The 17,113-nt window shown below is 40.0% G+C and overlaps 3 protein-coding genes across 11 annotated transcripts in view; 1 reads left to right on the top strand and 2 right to left on the bottom strand.

The window, feature by feature from the left end:
• The window catches only part of arhgef6 (Rac/Cdc42 guanine nucleotide exchange factor (GEF) 6), a 28,151-nt gene extending 23,927 nt beyond the window's left edge, over positions 1 to 4,224 (top strand). For 5 of the 7 annotated variants that reach the window (XM_031302913.2, XM_031302911.2, XM_036007179.1 and 2 more), the window contains 5 exons: positions 198 to 294; positions 497 to 595; positions 708 to 807; positions 1,288 to 1,342; positions 1,682 to 4,224. In XM_031302913.2, coding sequence (XP_031158773.1) covers positions 198 to 294; positions 497 to 595; positions 708 to 807; positions 1,288 to 1,342; positions 1,682 to 1,804 — 474 coding nt within the window. In that variant the 3' untranslated portion in view covers positions 1,805 to 4,224. The remainder of the gene's footprint in view (positions 1 to 197; positions 295 to 496; positions 596 to 707; positions 808 to 1,287; positions 1,343 to 1,681) is intronic. The other 2 variants (XM_031302914.2, XM_031302912.2) reach the window with 1 other exon arrangement.
• Positions 4,225 to 4,858: 634 nt separating this feature from the next.
• On the bottom strand, positions 4,859 to 7,646 carry cd40lg (CD40 ligand). Its single transcript, XM_031302944.2, has 4 exons — positions 7,302 to 7,646; positions 6,669 to 6,702; positions 6,462 to 6,560; positions 4,859 to 6,318 (listed from the first exon to the last, which is right to left on the bottom strand). Exons 1-4 carry the CDS (start codon positions 7,497 to 7,499, stop codon positions 5,945 to 5,947), a joined length of 705 nt encoding a protein of 234 aa, XP_031158804.1. The 5' UTR covers positions 7,500 to 7,646; the 3' UTR covers positions 4,859 to 5,944.
• Positions 7,647 to 9,741: 2,095 nt separating this feature from the next.
• On the bottom strand, positions 9,742 to 17,113 carry tmtops3a (teleost multiple tissue opsin 3a). 3 transcript variants are annotated; one of them, XM_031302930.2, is made up of 4 exons: positions 16,579 to 17,113; positions 14,812 to 15,144; positions 11,526 to 11,755; positions 9,742 to 10,409 (listed from the first exon to the last, which is right to left on the bottom strand). In XM_031302930.2, exons 1-4 carry the CDS (start codon positions 16,961 to 16,963, stop codon positions 10,185 to 10,187), a joined length of 1,173 nt encoding a protein of 390 aa, XP_031158790.1. In that variant the 5' UTR covers positions 16,964 to 17,113; the 3' UTR covers positions 9,742 to 10,184. The 3 variants fall into 3 exon arrangements, with proteins under 3 accessions (XP_031158790.1, XP_031158792.1, XP_031158789.1); XM_031302932.2 differs by having other exon boundaries at positions 9,742 to 10,374; positions 11,526 to 11,759; positions 14,816 to 15,144; XM_031302929.2 differs by having other exon boundaries at positions 11,526 to 11,759; positions 14,816 to 15,144; positions 16,579 to 17,111.

Below are 17,113 nucleotides of genomic sequence, written 5' to 3'. Positions count from 1 at the left end.
CATGCTTGCTGCCTCGTTTGTTGATGGATTTTGATGTTCTTTGTTCATAAGGGATGTGTTTCCCCGTAAGCTTGCATTCTGTTTGGTATGGAGCCTTGGCTTTGTGTGTGCGTGCGTGCGTGCGTGCGTGTGTGTGTGTGTGTGTGTGTGTGTGTGTGTGAGGGATGTACTGAATTTTGAATGTCGCACTCCTCCAGGACTCCAGCAAAAGCCCACGGCCCATGAAGAAGTTCCTGCCAGGCAATAGGAAAAAAGAGCGAAAGCCCTCTGATGACGAGGTTCAAACGAGGAAAAGTAGGAGTTTAATCTTACTATAATATGAAATGTATGGGTGGCATCAGAGATTGTTCATTACGGAGTTCTTTTTATCTGTGTATATTTGTTCAGGATGGTTGTGTCTAGCGCCAGCCTGTAAAACAAATAAAACAGCAGTTTGTCTGCTGAATGAAACTCCTAAGTGTGTATTTATGATATTGACAATCTCTGGTTTTGACAGGCACGGTTGCGCTGGAGGAGGACGCTCAGATACTGAGGGTGATTGAGGCGTACTGCACAGGAGCCAGCCTGCACCAGAACACCACAGGTGTGCGTTTATGTAAGGAAAACGTTTCTTTATTGCCTTCTTAGATTGCACATCTTCAACAGATGATACAGCGATGAATCTAGCTTTTTTATTAATTTGTGTGTGTGTGTGTGTGTGTGTGCAGCGGTGCGGAAAGAGTGCATCCCTCAGGTGCTTCTGCCAGAGGAAGAGAAGATCATTGTGGAGGAGATGAAGAGCAACGGGCAGACCGTTATTGAGGAAAAGTATGCATATTATTACTTTGGAAAATAGGCCTTCATTTACTTGTTATACTAACAGTGGCAAAAGGGGCTTTGTCATTATTTGTATTTGGATCCTGATTTCCTCTGTAATTAGATTCAGAAATATGATATTGACCCTATTTAGGCTGTTGAGGCGTTATTCTTTACACCTCTTCATGTTGCACAGACATTTTAATTGCATTTTGTGTCTGTTAAGAGGCACAAATGCAGTCTTTATATTATGGCCCCATAACTGCCGTTTTAGCAATGTGAGCTCTGGGCATTAGCTGCAGCAGCTCCATGATGCTAGCACTGATTTGGCTCATTTTTTTTGCTATCGACAGTACTCACATACGTATAGCGATCAAGATTAACGTAAAAATTGCCTGGAGTTCTCCTTTAATACTTAAGCAGATGTTTGAAAAGAAAAAAAAAAAAAATGGATACTGATATTGTCTTGCAATAATTCTTTTTTTTTTTCAGGAGCCTTGTTGATGCTGTGTATGCTTTAAAGGATGAGGTTCATGAACTAAAAAAGGTAAGTGTGAATTTAGTTTGACTAAATCTGCTAAAGTGTTTCACTAACACAGTACGTGTAGACATCACACGGATATATCGGATTATATTTCTTTCTTTACCTATTATAATCTTTTTATTATCAATTTCACTGCCACCATCGTTTTTTGAATGGGTGAATGAGAGGTCAATTGTAAAATGATTTGTCCAGTAAGGTAGAAAGGCCATATATAAATGCAGTCCGTTATAAAGTCGGTTTGCTGGCCAGTCTCTAGAATTTTAGTATAGAGTTTTCTACATTTTGCAAGCAGGAGCAGTCAGACAACCCGTTAAATACTGTCATTGTCTGTATATTTTACAGGAGAATAAGTGGATGAAGCAGTTTTTGGAGGAGGAGCAGAAGTCTCGCAAAGATCTGGAGAGAGTGGTTCGAAAACTGGCCAAGCAGAAGAATGATTCTGCTTGGGATGACGGCGGCCACTGAGCACATCCTTAAGATCATCCTCATGCTAGTGTGGCTGTGTGTGTGTATGGGTACATTTATGTAAGCGTGCTTGTGGAGGGTCAGGTGTGTGTGCGTGTGTCTGTCTATGTTGCGTCTTCATATTTCAATCACACACAGCAGAGTTGGACTTTCTGACGATGCTTGGAGTTTCTTCACTTCAAGTGCTGGAGCTTCATTTGACATTTTTGATTAAATCTTATCTGTCTTCCTGATCCAACCTCACTAGATGAGACCACACATATAGCTTCCTCGTGAAGCAGCTCAGCTAAACCAAGACTGGTAAAGTGGGATGTTTCAAACATACTGCCTCTTGGCGACTGGCACTGTGAACACTCCCCCAGGAAATGGAACAATTATGGACAAAAACAAGTTCTCCGCTGCTTTTTTTTGCTTCAGTTGGAAATAGAAAAGGAGTACGAAGCCATCAAGTCCGATAGGTGTTCTCTTGCATGCACTTCTCTTACCAAGGGGACACATTTTTTTTCTCCTCACGTAATTTTTTTTTTTCACTTTCATATTTTATTTGTCAAAAGGACAATGGGGAAATGGATTCATTGTGCTTTCATGAGCATGAGCGATTGGCATTTTTGTACCATTCTAGACATTCACATTTTCCAAGCCGTTTTGTAGGCGTTTAAGCAATTCAAACAGGTTAGCTCATTATGCTACATTCAGTTGTTTCCAAATGCAGCCCTTGACTGTTTATTTAAAAACTGCATGAATGTACAGTGTTTTTACAGTATGAATTCTGCATCAGAAATGTGATAATCAAGATATTCAGATATATAGTCCAAAGCTATCAGGGATGCAGCTGCATAATAGAATAGGAAAGGCTTAACTACGTATCATTTATAGACAAGAGTACGCAAATAATGACAAAGATGTCACCCCTACACTTCTTACTAAAATATATACAAGTGTAATTTTAACACATTAATTACATAGCCTTGATTTATTCTGATTTTTTTCAAAGAGTATTCCTTATTTATTGTTCACCCAAGCATTTAATTGTGGTGTTAGCCTTATAGTTATTGTTTTGCTGCCTTTACATTTGTCTGGAATTTTATTAAACTACATTGATGTGTAAAGGCAAAACAAAACATCCTTGTTTTGGCCAAGGGAAAATAGACATTTTTTCATCACAAAAGAGGGAAAATGATTTTAAAAATGAGTCTGACTTTAGAATTCAGAGGTTTTTGTTTGCAGCCTCTGTGGCCTCCTAACCGGGTCCTCCAGAGCTGATGGAGACAGGAAATAAAACAAAAGATTTATTTGTGGGTGTAGAGTAGAGCTCAACTGTTAAAGTGCCTCCCGAAAGGTGTCGATAAACTTAAAGAGTTTAAGACTGGGACTAAATGCATGATTTATATTGAAAGTGTCACAGGTGGTTTGTTGTAATATTTCAATTAGAATGGCTCAAGCTTAATTGGTGTATATATAGGGTCTAAAAAAACAACAGGTATTTGCATGCTTGAAGATGCAGCCTCTTTACAAAGACCCACAGCGGTACATTTCCTCATGAGGTTGAGTGTGTGCACTGTCAACACTGTTATCTACTTGCTGCGCTGAAGAGCAGCAGTGGATGCTATTGAAATGCAATAAGTGACTGCTTTACTGCCTGGCCTCTGGGTTAGTCCCAGTATTGAAGGTCAGATGTTGAGAAATTGCAATAATAATAATATATGAATTCACCCAATTTGTTAACCAAAAAGGGCCAGACCATGTGGTTAATCCACCACACAGTTAGGCTATTCATTATTTTCCATTTGCCTTTATTTAATCTAGTCTCTTGATATTGATGATTGTTCAAAGATCACTGTCTAGGTCCCAATTTTCATCACACGTGATCCAAAATATAATAATATTGTACAATCCCTCAAGTGCTGTTTTTGTGCCTCTTTCCAGGGGGGTCAGAGTACTGTGTAAGTTGCAAAGCAGCAATGGTACATCTGCAGCAGAGATGTGTCTTGCTCAAGGGCACTTCAGCAACACAAGAAGCTGATCTTTGGTTGTTATTCCTAATGGGACGTTTAGTTGGCAGCCAGATTCCCCTCAGTGTTACAGAGACTCTGCTTCCTGTACAGATGTCTGACTCTCATAATGTTCACTGTTGAGATTAACATATTGCTGTTCCTGTACCCTAAATTGTTTTAATTAAGTACCACATACTGTTGTTTTCAATTCCCAATATCCTCAGCAAGCACTTAATGGTGGGAGGGGGTTGAACTCAGTCTTCATTATGTTTATCTCCAGCCCACTGTGTGTATTGTTTTTGAAAGGTTGTTCTATGCAATTATTGTTGTTGCAAGTATTGTTATGCTTTTTTTTCTTTTTCTAGACACTCTGTACTCTGCGTTTGGTATGGTCATTCTTTTATTAAAAGTTTAATATAATGTGAATATTACATTAATTTAACAGAGTGAGAAATGGAAAACTCCAAAGGTTTTAAACGTGTGTCAACCACACAGCATGAACTGCATGTTCCCTCATTCATGCTGGAAAATCTACCATGACAGGGCTTTCCATGCAGCATTCGGCACATGTGCAGTTCAGGAATTTGTAGGTTGTTCAGTTTTCGGTAGCAAGAAACCCTTTACAGGATGGAAGGAGTGACTAGAATAGATGACATCCTGTGAGAGTTTACCACTTCTGCATCTATCACCACCTCCATAGAGATTCACACTTTCCATGCTGTTTTTGCACTGCATTTTGCTTATGATGGGCGGGGGGGAGGGGCGTGTAGAAGGTTTTTACTCACCAAGTACTTTCAAGACGTAGTCAGGGAGGCTAAGGTCTACACAGTGAGTAAGTTAAAAACTAGGTCAAGGTCTAAACCGTACATGTGCATTTTAACAGGGCACTTAAAGTTGCTTGAGTTGTTTATCATAATGATTATGTTTACATTCACTTTTATTATCACTGTGAGGTAGTGCCTATATTTTAAATCAATCTGCATTTAAACTGTATCACCACATGACAAAGAATAGAAATTAAACCTGTACGTTTACGGTGAATGGATGACACAACTCAAACCAGTCTCAAGAGTTTGATAAATCATTCATATAACATAGGGAAATGCATGGTAACCAATTGCTGCCTGGAAAGAAGGAAAAATACATCACAAAAGTGGAAAGTGTGTGTCAAATTGTCAACAGTAACATGCTGATTTGTAATCGAGTTCATTAAGGTGTGTTCCTTAAAGTAATCAGATGTGGACACTGCATTTGCTTTCCACAGAGAAGGTATTTTGTGTACCAATGAAAACAACATGCAGATGAATGCAAATGTTTCTTTATATACATCAAAATGACCGTTAGTACTGAGTCCAGTTACCACCTCTCGAGTGGTAACCTACATCTTGGGTGGTCATGTTTGCAGAAAATACATCATTGCTATGTGGTTTCCCGCGTCCTAGAAATTGAAAACCATTGTGGTGCTGACTTAGCATAGAAATGCAGCAGGTTTTGCGCTGTACAGCAAATGTGGTAAAAGATGATTTGAGTCTATGCAGGATCATTTTGGGTATGTCAGGTGAGTAGTGGTAGTCTTTGCTGTGTTTACTGGTGACTAATCTGGGTATTAGTAATTGTGATTCATCAAACATCTCAATGCAGATTTTCTTTTTTTAGGACTAAAACGTTTTTTTGGTTTACAAAATATAAGGCCTGCACATCTTTCCTTTACACCATTTAAAATATTCTGCATTTTCATGCAGATATGCTCCATACTGGGACATGCACACATGGTGCTTTTTGTAGTCTGGACGTTTCAGTCGAATATGTGTAACTAGCTCCTGAAATAGAGCAGATGCAAGACAAAGTGAGGAAAAGAGAAGAAATCTTCTAGATTAAATATCAAAGTTTCATTTCACAGCAATACAAACTCATTTACATCAATAAATACAGAACAACCATTCACAATACTGCCACAAAAAAAATCCACATATATTTCTGATTTAATAATAAATTATACTTTAGGAGTGTTTTCTCTGAAATCCATGAAAATGATCAGAAATCCAGTCTATTTAACAGTGTTCTCAGAAGATTTAAATCCAAGTAGATCCACTTAATGAGTTCCCACTTTTTAGCTTTGGTCCATACATGTGTTCACATAGGAATCCTACAGTTTGTACATCCCAAAGGTTGTGGCTCCTTCCTCGTAGTTCACCAGTGAAAGGTCTTGCACCCAAAGGCTTAGCTGGTTTCCTTTCTCCAGTGTGATCAACTCTCCCTGTGTGGCCGTGCACAGGTGAGGGATGGATGAATCGCGGACGTTCAGGTTGCAGTAGGCCTGCATCACAACCTTCTCCTTTCCTGTGTCACTATCCCTCAGCTTCACCCTGCTGACCAGTGGGCGCTTAGAGTCGCCTTTGGAGAAGGTCACCCTGGAGTAGACGTAGTAGTCACCAGGCTGCAGGATAGTCAGCCTACTGTTGTAGTAGGTACGGATGTTCCTAAGAATTGAGTGCCTCATGTCCCACTGGAGATAACCCACTGGAGAGACAAGGTGAGAAGTTTAGGCAACATTATTGAGAATACTTTTACTCTTAACTTCTAAATAGGTTTGACTTATTTTACTACTTTACTTGTTATTTCGCTTTAAAAATCCAACATATCTAATTTTGAAAGTTTCTTACGTTCAGATTTCTCATCTGATGTGTGTGATTTCTGCTGAACTACCATGCGCGCCAAGGCTTTTTCGGAAGTTTCCTGCTTTTCTGATGAGATAAAAGCAACTGGAGAGAGAACAAACATCTAGTCAGAGATATTTTTGAGATTGCATTTTTGTATGCAATTTTATGTAAAAAATGACTTTCAGGAAGAGATAAATTAACTGAACTTACCTTTTCCTTCACCTGAGGGAAGCTGAAATGAAAGCTGAGGGAATGAAAAAAAGTAGAAGATAAGGAACAGGCAGTACAATATGTTGAATGTAGATTTCCTTATGAATTTTACACGTATAATATTTATAATTAAATATCGCAATATAACTGTTCACAAAATGCTCATCTTGTCAACAACACACTGAGAGCTGTGAATATCACACCTAAGTTGTTTGATCAAGGCAATGTGTTGCATTGCAACAAGAACATTTTCTGTAGCAGTTTCATTGGTCTGACTGTTATATTTATACACTGAGCAAAATGTGTGAACTGTCAGAAGATCTAAACAGATCTATTTCAATACTCTAATGTAAGCAAAACCATGGGCAGTGTGTTATATACATGTGCTTCATGTATTATAATTAATAACAAAATAATGTTAAACTCAATCAGTAGCACAACAATTTGGCTTGTTTTCTTTAAGCAATCACCTTTATATAGTCTGTGCAAAGTTAAATATTTTAACTTGTAATGGCTTGGAATATTACTGTATAATTACTGTAATAATACATGCAGCAGTGCCAACTATTAGTACAATAACTTCACTTAGTTAAAAGAAAAATAAATAAGATATAAATATTATTATTATTTTACCATTTTGTCATTGTGGTACAGATAGATGAATCCTCCGACCGACAGAAATAAATGCAGCAACACTACACCAACCAAAAACCGGACGAGAGACTTGCTGTGGCCTCGCGATGGAAGTGGAGCCGGGATGAGGACCGGCTGGGACGCGCTGAGGCGCGGAGGCACCGGCGGAGCCATGCTGGTCTGGTAAGTGTTGATCATGGTAGAGAGGAGTGCTGTAACCAAGAGAGGCCTTGGATCCGTGACATCCCATGCACTTCTGAACCGCTGCTCTCTCAAGCAACTGAGTTTGTCTCTCGCTACTTCCTGGAAGATGCAAATCTGTGACCTCTAGTGAGTTCATGTGTGGACAGTATGTGTGCGTCTGACACTTTTTCCCCTGCCTTTCTGTCAGTAGGTGTCCCTAAACGCCATACAATGTCATGAGGCCTTGTATCACTCAGTATTTCTATGGCAATGTGGCAATATTTCTATTTTTGGCCAATGAAAAACAAATTCCCAAGAAGTATAGTAAATAATGTAGTATGACAAATAGTACCATATTTAGTTTTTAAAGTAGGCGACATTACACATTACATTACACAGAGCATATCTATTTTTACACAGTTTTGATGCTGTGGGTATTTTCTGAGACAAACAGCATCAGCAAATATATGATTTACAGAGTAATACCGGAAGCAGGAAATAACACATTTACAACTCATTTCCCTTAATAAAACATCAATGTAATGGCTCAGTGACCAATATGACTGTATATGGTGAGCATGGTGCAGTTTAAAAAAAAGGCAAGGATTCGTTTTTTGTTTTTTTTTATGTTCACAATATTGATTTTATTATTTCAGTTTTTTTAATTTACAAGGAATTCAGATGGGACGCCTTTAATTAACAAATTGCAATGACCAAAATTCAGATTATATAGCCTGTTGAAAGCTTGCTTAGTTCATCCCACTTCAATTCAACTTCAAAAGGTTTACAAATACAAAACAAGGTCGTCAATCTTTCATCAACAACCACAGAAACTCTGCTTGGTTGTGGTGGAACGTTGGCCTGGAAAGGTATCCACTTATGTTTTCAGTCTACCCAGAGAGCCTGGTTAACCTAATCTGAAACTTTTGTTTGTGACATGTTGACACAGTGATTTACAGGGTTCTGCATAGAATCATAATGCAGCTTAGCAGATGCAACTATGTTGTTGTCATATGATGGTTTTGCCTGTGTGAGGTTACAGACTAAGTTGGTGTTAGTTAGTTCTGCACTGCAGCTTTTTAGCTTCTGTAAACTTCAGAACCTGAAACCCCAAGCCCAAGAAAAGAGGTTGTCTGACCCAGTGTAAGTGTTTTAGGGTAAAAATTGAGCTTACATGAGCTACATATTTTAAATTAGTTAAATAACCCAACAATTCATTTAAAAGATAACAACTGGTCAAAACAATCCTTTGATACTGGTTAAAGGTAATCCGGTATTGCATCAGTGCTATGGTGACCCAAACTGGATAAAGTTTTTAGAGTGGTCTTTATAACAAATTGTTTTGTGCTTTAAACCTCCTAAATATGAATAATATACCGTACACTATGTATGATTACTGTGTTCACTAAAAATGAAGTGTTATTGGAGTTTGTTTGTTTATTGAAGCTGTAGGGAAATTAGGTTGCAGCAGAAACCACATGGCATTTGGGTGTTGTTGATCTGATTTAACCCAGCCATTTCAGGTGTCTGGAGGAATTGATCAGGAAGCAGAGGCGGAGAGCCTCAAGCAGGCCGACGCTACAGGCCACACACATGGGAGACAAACATTTTGGAAGACTGTGATTGAAGAGACATTTTCTTGTTTCCCACAACACTGCTTTTTGTAAATACACCTTTTAGAACCTGAACTACAACACGGAGAGTGGGCTCGCAGAGTCCCGGTTCTGACGAAGGACGCTGGAAAGCAGAGCTAGAGCAGAGGTCGGTCCCAACGGCGAGGTCAGCGAAGCAAGCAGGCCTGGCTCTGGAGCGTGAATTGAAACAGCGGCTGGGTGAGTCAGTTTAACACAGCACAACCCCTCTAAGGCAGATAAGAATACACTCATCCAGGTCTCATTCTCACGTTAAATGAGAAAACACAGGGAGAGGAGACCAACACCATTAATGTTACGAGCTAGGTTAGTCTTTAGTAGCTGTGTTCCTTTATTCTACGAGCCCAGGTTAGCTTAGCCATGAAACAATACATACAGAATAGTCCTATGTACATAGTATATAAATACACTGAATATACTAAATGTCAATAAAGAAAATCCCAGAATTAACTTAATCAGTTTATTGTCTTAACTTGTCCCTATGGTGTCAGACAGTATGTGATCATTTTATTAAAAGTATAAAGTTATGGTCTTGTAATTGTTGTATCAGTAGTTATACTATTATAATTACTACTGGTATGTTGCTAGTGAAATAAACACTCCTGTTTGCTGTGGTTACTGTTTACTGTGGAAAAAGTCGAAGATTAAGAAACAAAAAGACAGGATGATATTTCACAATCAAAAACACCTATAGATGGTTTTGGTTTCTTGTAAACTGATAAGTAGGGGTGGATATTATTTTACATAAAAGGTAAGACATTTGTTGCATCTGGATGTCTGTCAGAGAACTATGGACTGCTTTAACTTGGTCAAACCTGCATCAAACACATTCACGTATTTTCAGAGCATTCATTCAAAACATGTACATTGGCACTTGCATGTATTAAATATGCATCAAAGCAGAGGCTGAACTATGGCACTGGGTTTACATTCAAATGTTTAAGAGTTGACAGTGAAATATATCTTCGTATGTAAAATCAATAGCAGGGTGTTGGGAAATTTGAATCTTTTAGTTGCACTTTGGATTCTAGACATAATAATGACTCTTTTATGGAGTGTAGTGGACAACGAGAGTGTGGCACTCATTGTGCCTGCTGCAGAGGGAAGTGCTTCTGGAGCCGCTGAGGATCTGACGCTGTGAAGAGTGGAGGGAGGCTTGTCTGTGGACGGGGAAGAAACCAGAGAGCCGTGTCCTCGGAGTTGGGTGCTCCTCTTCTTGAACAGACCGGGGTTCCCCGCTGCACTTCATGAAGGCCACGAAGCATCTATAAAACTGTAAAAGTACAAAAGACTATGGTCCTATCTAGTAGCCTAAGCATGAATTTGGTGATTTTCAGGACTAAAGACGTGGAAAACTGGTTAAACTGGGATTCATTTGGTTTGAAAATAAAGGACTTTTTAGACATCTAGGTTACATTTAACCATTGTTTCAACAGCACTGAAAATCAGATAATAATTTTAAGTAGAACCTAACTACACAAAGACATTTCCAAGGATTCCCAAATGTCATCTGACCGGCAAATCGCCTAATCAAAGCTTACTTGGTTAACTAAAGAAAAATGAGTAGGCACACACTGCATCTCACCCCATATACATAGGCGCCGATACCGTGGGTGCTCGAGCTCCGGAGCACTATAAGCTGCACCCAAAATACTGAGCACCCAGTGCCAGACTGCCAGTAGGCTACATTCATTTAAAATCAAACATTGCAGTTGGTGCTAAGTGGAGCGTCTGTCATAGTGTGCCTAGGCTACTAGACAGGTGGAATTGATTCTTAATTTCCCACGAAGCTGATCGCGGTTACGTGTTCATCTCCAATCCTATCTGTATTTGTGAGAAGTGGCGTTGTCCTGAGGTGAAAGATAGTCTACTTTACGGCTTTATTATCGAGTCAATAGGCGTGTGTGTTCGTGTCGGCCGCTGTCCATTTCCTAAGGTTCTGAAATGCATACATTTTTGACTACTTTTTTTTTTAAAAGGACGTGCGCCCGTGAGCACCCACGGAGGAAAACATAAATCGGCGCCTAGGCCCATATATACAGCTGTAGGGGAAGGAGAGCTCTTGTGGCTACCGCAGACTGAAGTATGCCATATCGTGTGCTGCATGTAGCACCTAATAAGTGGTACTGAAGAGACATTGAGAGTTACAGTAATAATCATAACTGAGAATGAGCTGCATCCTCAATGTCACAGAGGCCAGGGTGCCATTGAGTTCTCCTCTGTGGATGAAACAGTCACTTTCCTCCCTGCTTTATATTTAGATAAGGCTGAGCAGTCATATGCACGTCAACCAACATACGGTATCTAACATACTTCAATCTGGTACCATTTGCAATAGTGACAGTGATTCTGGGTCTGCCTTCATCACCACCCTGCCCTCAGTTCTCACCTGGTTGTTGAAGAACACGTAGACGACCGGGTTGACGACAGTGCTGAACTTGGCCAGGACGGAGGGCACCACGCTAGCCATAGGAGTGATCAGACCCGACCTACCGAAGGTGGCCATCAGCGCCATGATGCCGTAGGGCATCCAGCACAGCATGTAGCAGGACACCATGGACAACACCATCGCCAAAATGTGCTGCTCTCTGCGCTGAGCTGCCTGCAAATTGATTTTACCTTCCTGGAGGCATGAAAGAGGAGGTTAAACCTGTCTTGACAATGATTTCCCTATTGACTTAAATACTAAGAAAAAGCACTGATCATGTTTGTGTCATTTGCAACATCCCTCTTTGAGGGTCTGAGGTAGGTGGAACCAGGTAGGCTATATGAAAAGTAGTTAGGTTAGTTTTAAAGTGCCTCTCCCACATGCATTGAGCATTTCTTTATTTGGTGCCCTCCAGTGGTAGTGTTACAAAAAGACACTGTGACACACAGCAATGCATGCCGACACACTCCTCCCTTGCCCCTCCTGGATCAAACCTGGGAAAACTGAGAAGAAGGAGCAGGCTGAAAGCAACAGATTGACTGATTCAGAACAGATTGTTGTAATTTCTCTACAAACAAAAACTTGAACAATGTCAAAGAAAGAGGGTATTAATCACAAAAAAACACATTCAACACAATTTTACAAATAGCTCACTTGAGTTCCATTTGCTGATGAAGGCTGTGAGATGTGGTTGAAAGTTTTGAAAAAGCTATTAAGTGAACCATGAGTTAATTTATTAACTCATGGTTCACTTAATGGTAATTATTTTGTACGCAGTATAGTGTATAGTGGATTTAAAGTTTAGTGGTGCTCTTCCATAAAGAGACAGATTAAAGCAACAGAGATATTGTTTTGTCCCTCAGATGGTTCAACCTCCCAAAACATTGGATCCTACATTTCCCCTAATGCAACTCTCTTTTATTCTTTCTTTTATTAGACCTTTCCTGTCTTGAGAGATGTGTGGCATCTTTCAAACATTACACCCCTAGTGTTTAACGCTGGCTTTCTGTTATAAATGTGACTCAGAGCCTATAGGTCAAGAGCAATTAGCCCTGATAATGTCAACAGTTTTTTTTCACAATTTAGAAAACTACCTCCATAGTCACATAAGACTCATAATAACAAGTAAAATGAACTTAATGTGTAAAATCAGTGGAGCACCACTTTAATATCTATAAGGGCTCCAACTATGTAAGTTCTTTTTTCATTTTGTGCTTTTTGCCAATTGTTCCCCCACTTATTTTATTTCATAGACAAAATAATGGTTGAAAATGGTCGTGCAATAATTATTATGTATGTATTAAGATTACACTGTAGTATAAATTGAATTAGAATACAACACTGGGTAGACTTGCAGTATAACTTGTTAATGACTGCTGGATCTATTAGGACAGATCCAACATGTACGAGTAAGTAATGGTCATGTTACAGTAACCATAGAAACATGAAAAATGCATTATTGAAGTTATGCTGACAGCAGTGTGGCCACACTGCCCTGCTGGTTTCTCCTGATGTACTGAGGTCCTGTAGCTGTGGGCTAAAAATAGTCCATACATCATAAGCCAAGTGGTTAGAGCAGCATCTCATCTGTGGTGATTGTCACCTCCTCAGTATTGATTTAATACTCCTGTGGTCACAGTCTTGTGTAATTACCACTGTGATGCTCATCACTGTGCTTCATGAATAAATGAGCATGTGGGTCTGGTGAAAGAAGCCCTCCAGAGGAGAAAATCCTGCACTTTCTGTAAAATTAGGCTCCTGCACATCTCTCACACACTCAATTACACTACCTTGTGTGATATTAGGTCCCCACCTCTGTTGCTCTGTCTCCTCAATCCGCTATCATGTAATACGTTTTCTGACAACGTTCAGTTAGCAATGATTTCTGCATGGCTGAACTTTTGTTCTGTTTGGATGTACCCACAGAATAAATCACACTATCAAAAGATAATACTCAATTCTGTCTCATCTCAACTGTAAGATACAAATATGAAACTCAAGACTGCACTCGAGTGCTACAGAATTGTGCTCCATTAAATAAATGGAAATACATCTTGTTTTGTTTTTTTCAATTGAGTCTTTTGTTTGGGAATAAAATTGTATATTTTTGTTAGGAAATGTGTCAATTTGACAACACAATTACAGTATGAAACAGTAAATCTCAAAAGAGTGTGTGTAGACAGCATCATCATTTAAATCTAAATGCAATGCTGTTATGCAGAGAGAGAGAAAAAACTCCAAGCTTGAGCCACACTGAAGCTGTATAAATGTCATCGCTCCTTCTGATGTGTCAATTTAAGGCACCTTTGAGAAGCCAGCAGAGGCTCCGTAGACTGATTGCTCAGTTTCTAAGAAAAGCCTATGGTCTCAGTCGCAGGGACACTGGTGTGTGCGGTTGAGCCCCCATTCACTGGTACGGTAATCAAGTCTGCAAAGTTCTAATGCTCTGACTCCCTTGGGTGCATATAGTTTAAATAACAAAATGGAGGTGCTTATAATAGCAGGTATCCAATAATAACAGGTTGCTTCCACAATCTTAATACACCTTCTAGGTAATTCATTGCTAGGAGTAGTAGCTGCAAAGGGCAAAGTGCACAGCGAGGCCCAACACATATTGGGAGCTCTTAATTGTCAATTATTTGTGTGAGCGGCAGGTTTATGTAAGCAATGAGTCACTGGAAACTGAGGGGGGTCGTTGCCCTCAAGACACAGCCAGCAACGAACGCACAAACTCTGCTGAAGACATTGCCCTCATTCCTTCTCCTGCTGGATTAATGTATTGTAAGATTGTAAACACAGCTGTGGCTTCTGGCTTGATGCTCCTTGAAATTAGCTTGAAAATACGTGACCAAGTGTTAGTGGAAGTCTGACACCCATCATTCGACCTCCTTAAGAACAGAGCCCACTTCAACTACTAATAAAAGTGGAAAACATGAATTCTAATGGGAGGATTTACTGTGGAAAAAGTAGTCAAAGTATGACTTTCGTATAATTGAAAACACATTTCCTAACACCATTTGCATATTAATGACACAGGTATCTAAATTTAGATCTAATTCACTTTAACCGAAATAATGTACTCATATATAATGAATACACAAATACAAAAACCTACAGAAGCAATGGCCCTTCATCAAACTTTGCATTATGTTTTCTTTCATGTGATTCATGTTTTTTCTTGTTTTGTCAGTTAATTTGTGAATCAAAATAGTTTGCCTTGTTAAGAGTGTAACAGAATAGTATGAACTCACCCTCCTGATTGCCATCAGGATCCCGCCGTATGAGTAGACCATGAGTAGAAGAGGCAGCAGCAGACAGAAGATGAAGAGACACAACACGTAGGAGACGCTGGTGGGTGAACGGAGGTGCCACTGGACGGAGCATGTGGTACCGGGTCCCTCGGGCCCATAGCTGCCCCAACCCAGGATGGGCGGCAAGGTCCAGAAGAGAGAGTAGAACCAGGAGCCTCCGACACAGAGCCAGGCCTTCCTGAAGTTTGACATGTCAACCAGGGAGGAACACAGCACGGCGGTGTAGCGCTCATAGGAGAGAACAGACAACGAAACCAGGGACACAATCCCTTAAAGAACAAGACAGGAGAAAACAGAAAAGTAGATTACAAGATTCATCCTTATGAAGACCCCAGCAACTCTAAACTCACTGCCTCGCAATGAGTCCACGATTGAGGGTCAAAGCTAACCTGCTGAAGACTTAATTCACTGTAAAATGAGGAGTAGTCCTGAAACTTTTTTCAAAACCAATTCTAACAAAATGGTTACTAGATGGAGAACAGCTTTGAATTTATTGAGCCCTCAGTTTCAATTACTAAATAAATAAATGAATAAAATAGAAACCAATTAAATGAAGAAACAATTCTCTTTTTTTTTATTTAAATGTAAAAAAATTTAAATTGTCAACAGACTTTGTGATTCCTGATATAAACATGCATATGTGCTTTTATGTGTCTGCCTTTGACCAGAAACACTTGACACCAAACAAGAGTTTTTTTTAATATTTTTAAGAGGTTTTTAATTTTCTCAGATGTTCACTACAGGGAAAAAATTTAGATCTTCACGACAATCTCTACAGCGTTCAATATTTATCTAAACATGTTATTATGGTGTCTGACTGACAGGACCTTACTGGCCAGCTCTGTGGCTGACTCCAGTTCACTTCAATGTGTGTGGGAAACCGTTTTTTTTCTTTTATTGAAACGAGAAAACTTGAAAGGCTGAGAGACCTTCAAAGAAACATCCCACACAATCGTAGAATGATTACGAGCTGTCATTTCTTCTGCTTTTTAGCCAGCTTGGCTTAATGGATGGCAATGCCGGTCTGTCGGTCAGTCCACCACTTTGGTCCAGACTGAAATATTTCAGCAACCATTTAATGGATTGCCATGGAATTTTGTACAGTCATTTGTGGTTCATACACATTGAATCCTAATTACTTTTGGTGACTTTTCCTGTGATGCCCCCATGAGGTTTAAATCTGTGGTTTTGAGAAATGTCTACTGGATTGTTTACCATGACATTTAGGGCACATATTCAATGGCCCTCGCAGGAAGACCTGTAATAACTTTGTTGCTTCCCTGACCTTTCATATAGCGCCACTATAAGGTTCAAATTTAAGTTTGTCCAATATCTATGGCCAAATGCCTGCAAAACTAATGTCATTCCCATCAGCCTTTAACTTTCTGAATTCCTCATAAATGTATGAGGAATTCCATTTAATTTTTTATTATGATGTAGCCTATAATGTTTATTCTCTGTAGCATTCTCTGTAATCATATGTAATGCCATAACTCATTTGTGGATGTTCCTACCCAGGGACTGCTGAAGAAATTTACCTATTGAGCTATAATCCGGAACGGCTGTCCATTCATTGTCAACAAACAAACAAACAAACAAATAAATAAATAAAAACGTCCCACATTCAACAGAAGCCGGTCGGAAACAAAAGTTAACAGACAAAAAGTTCTATATTTCTGCTCATCGCCACACACGTCACTCACCAAAGAGGGAATTGGCGAACCCGTACCACTTACAGCCGTACTCTCCGATGAGCCATCTCCCGTGCAGACTCGCAGCGAAACTGAATGGTGTGCCGAAAACGCACACGAGGATGTCGCTCAGACTGATGTTCAACAGGATGACATTGATGGGCGTCCAGAGCGAGCGAAACTTTGCGAAGATAAGAAGAGCGAAGAAGTTGTTAAAGATTCCCGCAACTAAAATGAAGCCGAGGCATACTGCCACCACCGTGTGGCCGGTACGGCTCAGCCCGCCGGGGCTCTGGGACGCCGGGCTGTCCCGCAGAGTGGCGACGGTGCTGAGGTTGAAGCTGAAGAGAGAGCTGTCTGCGGTGCTGAAATTGCAACCGCGTATGTGGACGACCATAGCAGTGAGAGGAGGGCAGAGGGCTGGAGAGAAGCACAAAGTCCTGCACACTACAGCAGCTCTACACGCTGCGAGGGCGGATTTATCACAGTTAGGCCTATTAGAGTGTGAAGAGAGTTGAGTGCCCTGTGCACTTCTTATACCTGCACC

This window comes from Sander lucioperca, chromosome 1 (genome assembly GCF_008315115.2).
Source record: "Sander lucioperca isolate FBNREF2018 chromosome 1, SLUC_FBN_1.2, whole genome shotgun sequence".
NCBI lineage: Eukaryota > Metazoa > Chordata > Actinopteri > Perciformes > Percidae > Sander > Sander lucioperca.
Note: the sequence above shows the minus strand (reverse complement) of the source record. Positions and strands in the feature narration are given on the sequence as shown.

Bases quoted from the DNA above. Each gene is read 5' to 3' on its own strand.
- cd40lg (XM_031302944.2), bottom strand. From the start codon at position 7,499: ATGATCAACACTTACCAGACCAGCATGGCTCCGCCGGTGCCTCCGCGC. The intron at 6,703-7,301 runs GTAAAATAATAA...TCATTCCCTCAG, and splicing joins TGTACCACAATGACAAAATG to CTTTCATTTCAGCTTCCCTC. The intron at 6,319-6,461 runs GTAAGAAACTTT...TTGTCTCTCCAG, and splicing joins ATCAGATGAGAAATCTGAAC to TGGGTTATCTCCAGTGGGAC.
- tmtops3a (XM_031302930.2), bottom strand. From the start codon at position 16,963: ATGGTCGTCCACATACGCGGTTGCAATTTCAGCACCGCAGACAGCTCT. The intron at 15,145-16,578 runs GTGAGTGACGTG...TTGTTCTTTAAG, and splicing joins GTTCGCCAATTCCCTCTTTG to GGATTGTGTCCCTGGTTTCG. The intron at 11,756-14,811 runs GTTCATACTATT...GCCTCCAGGAAG, and splicing joins GATGGCAATCAGGAGGGTGA to GTAAAATCAATTTGCAGGCA.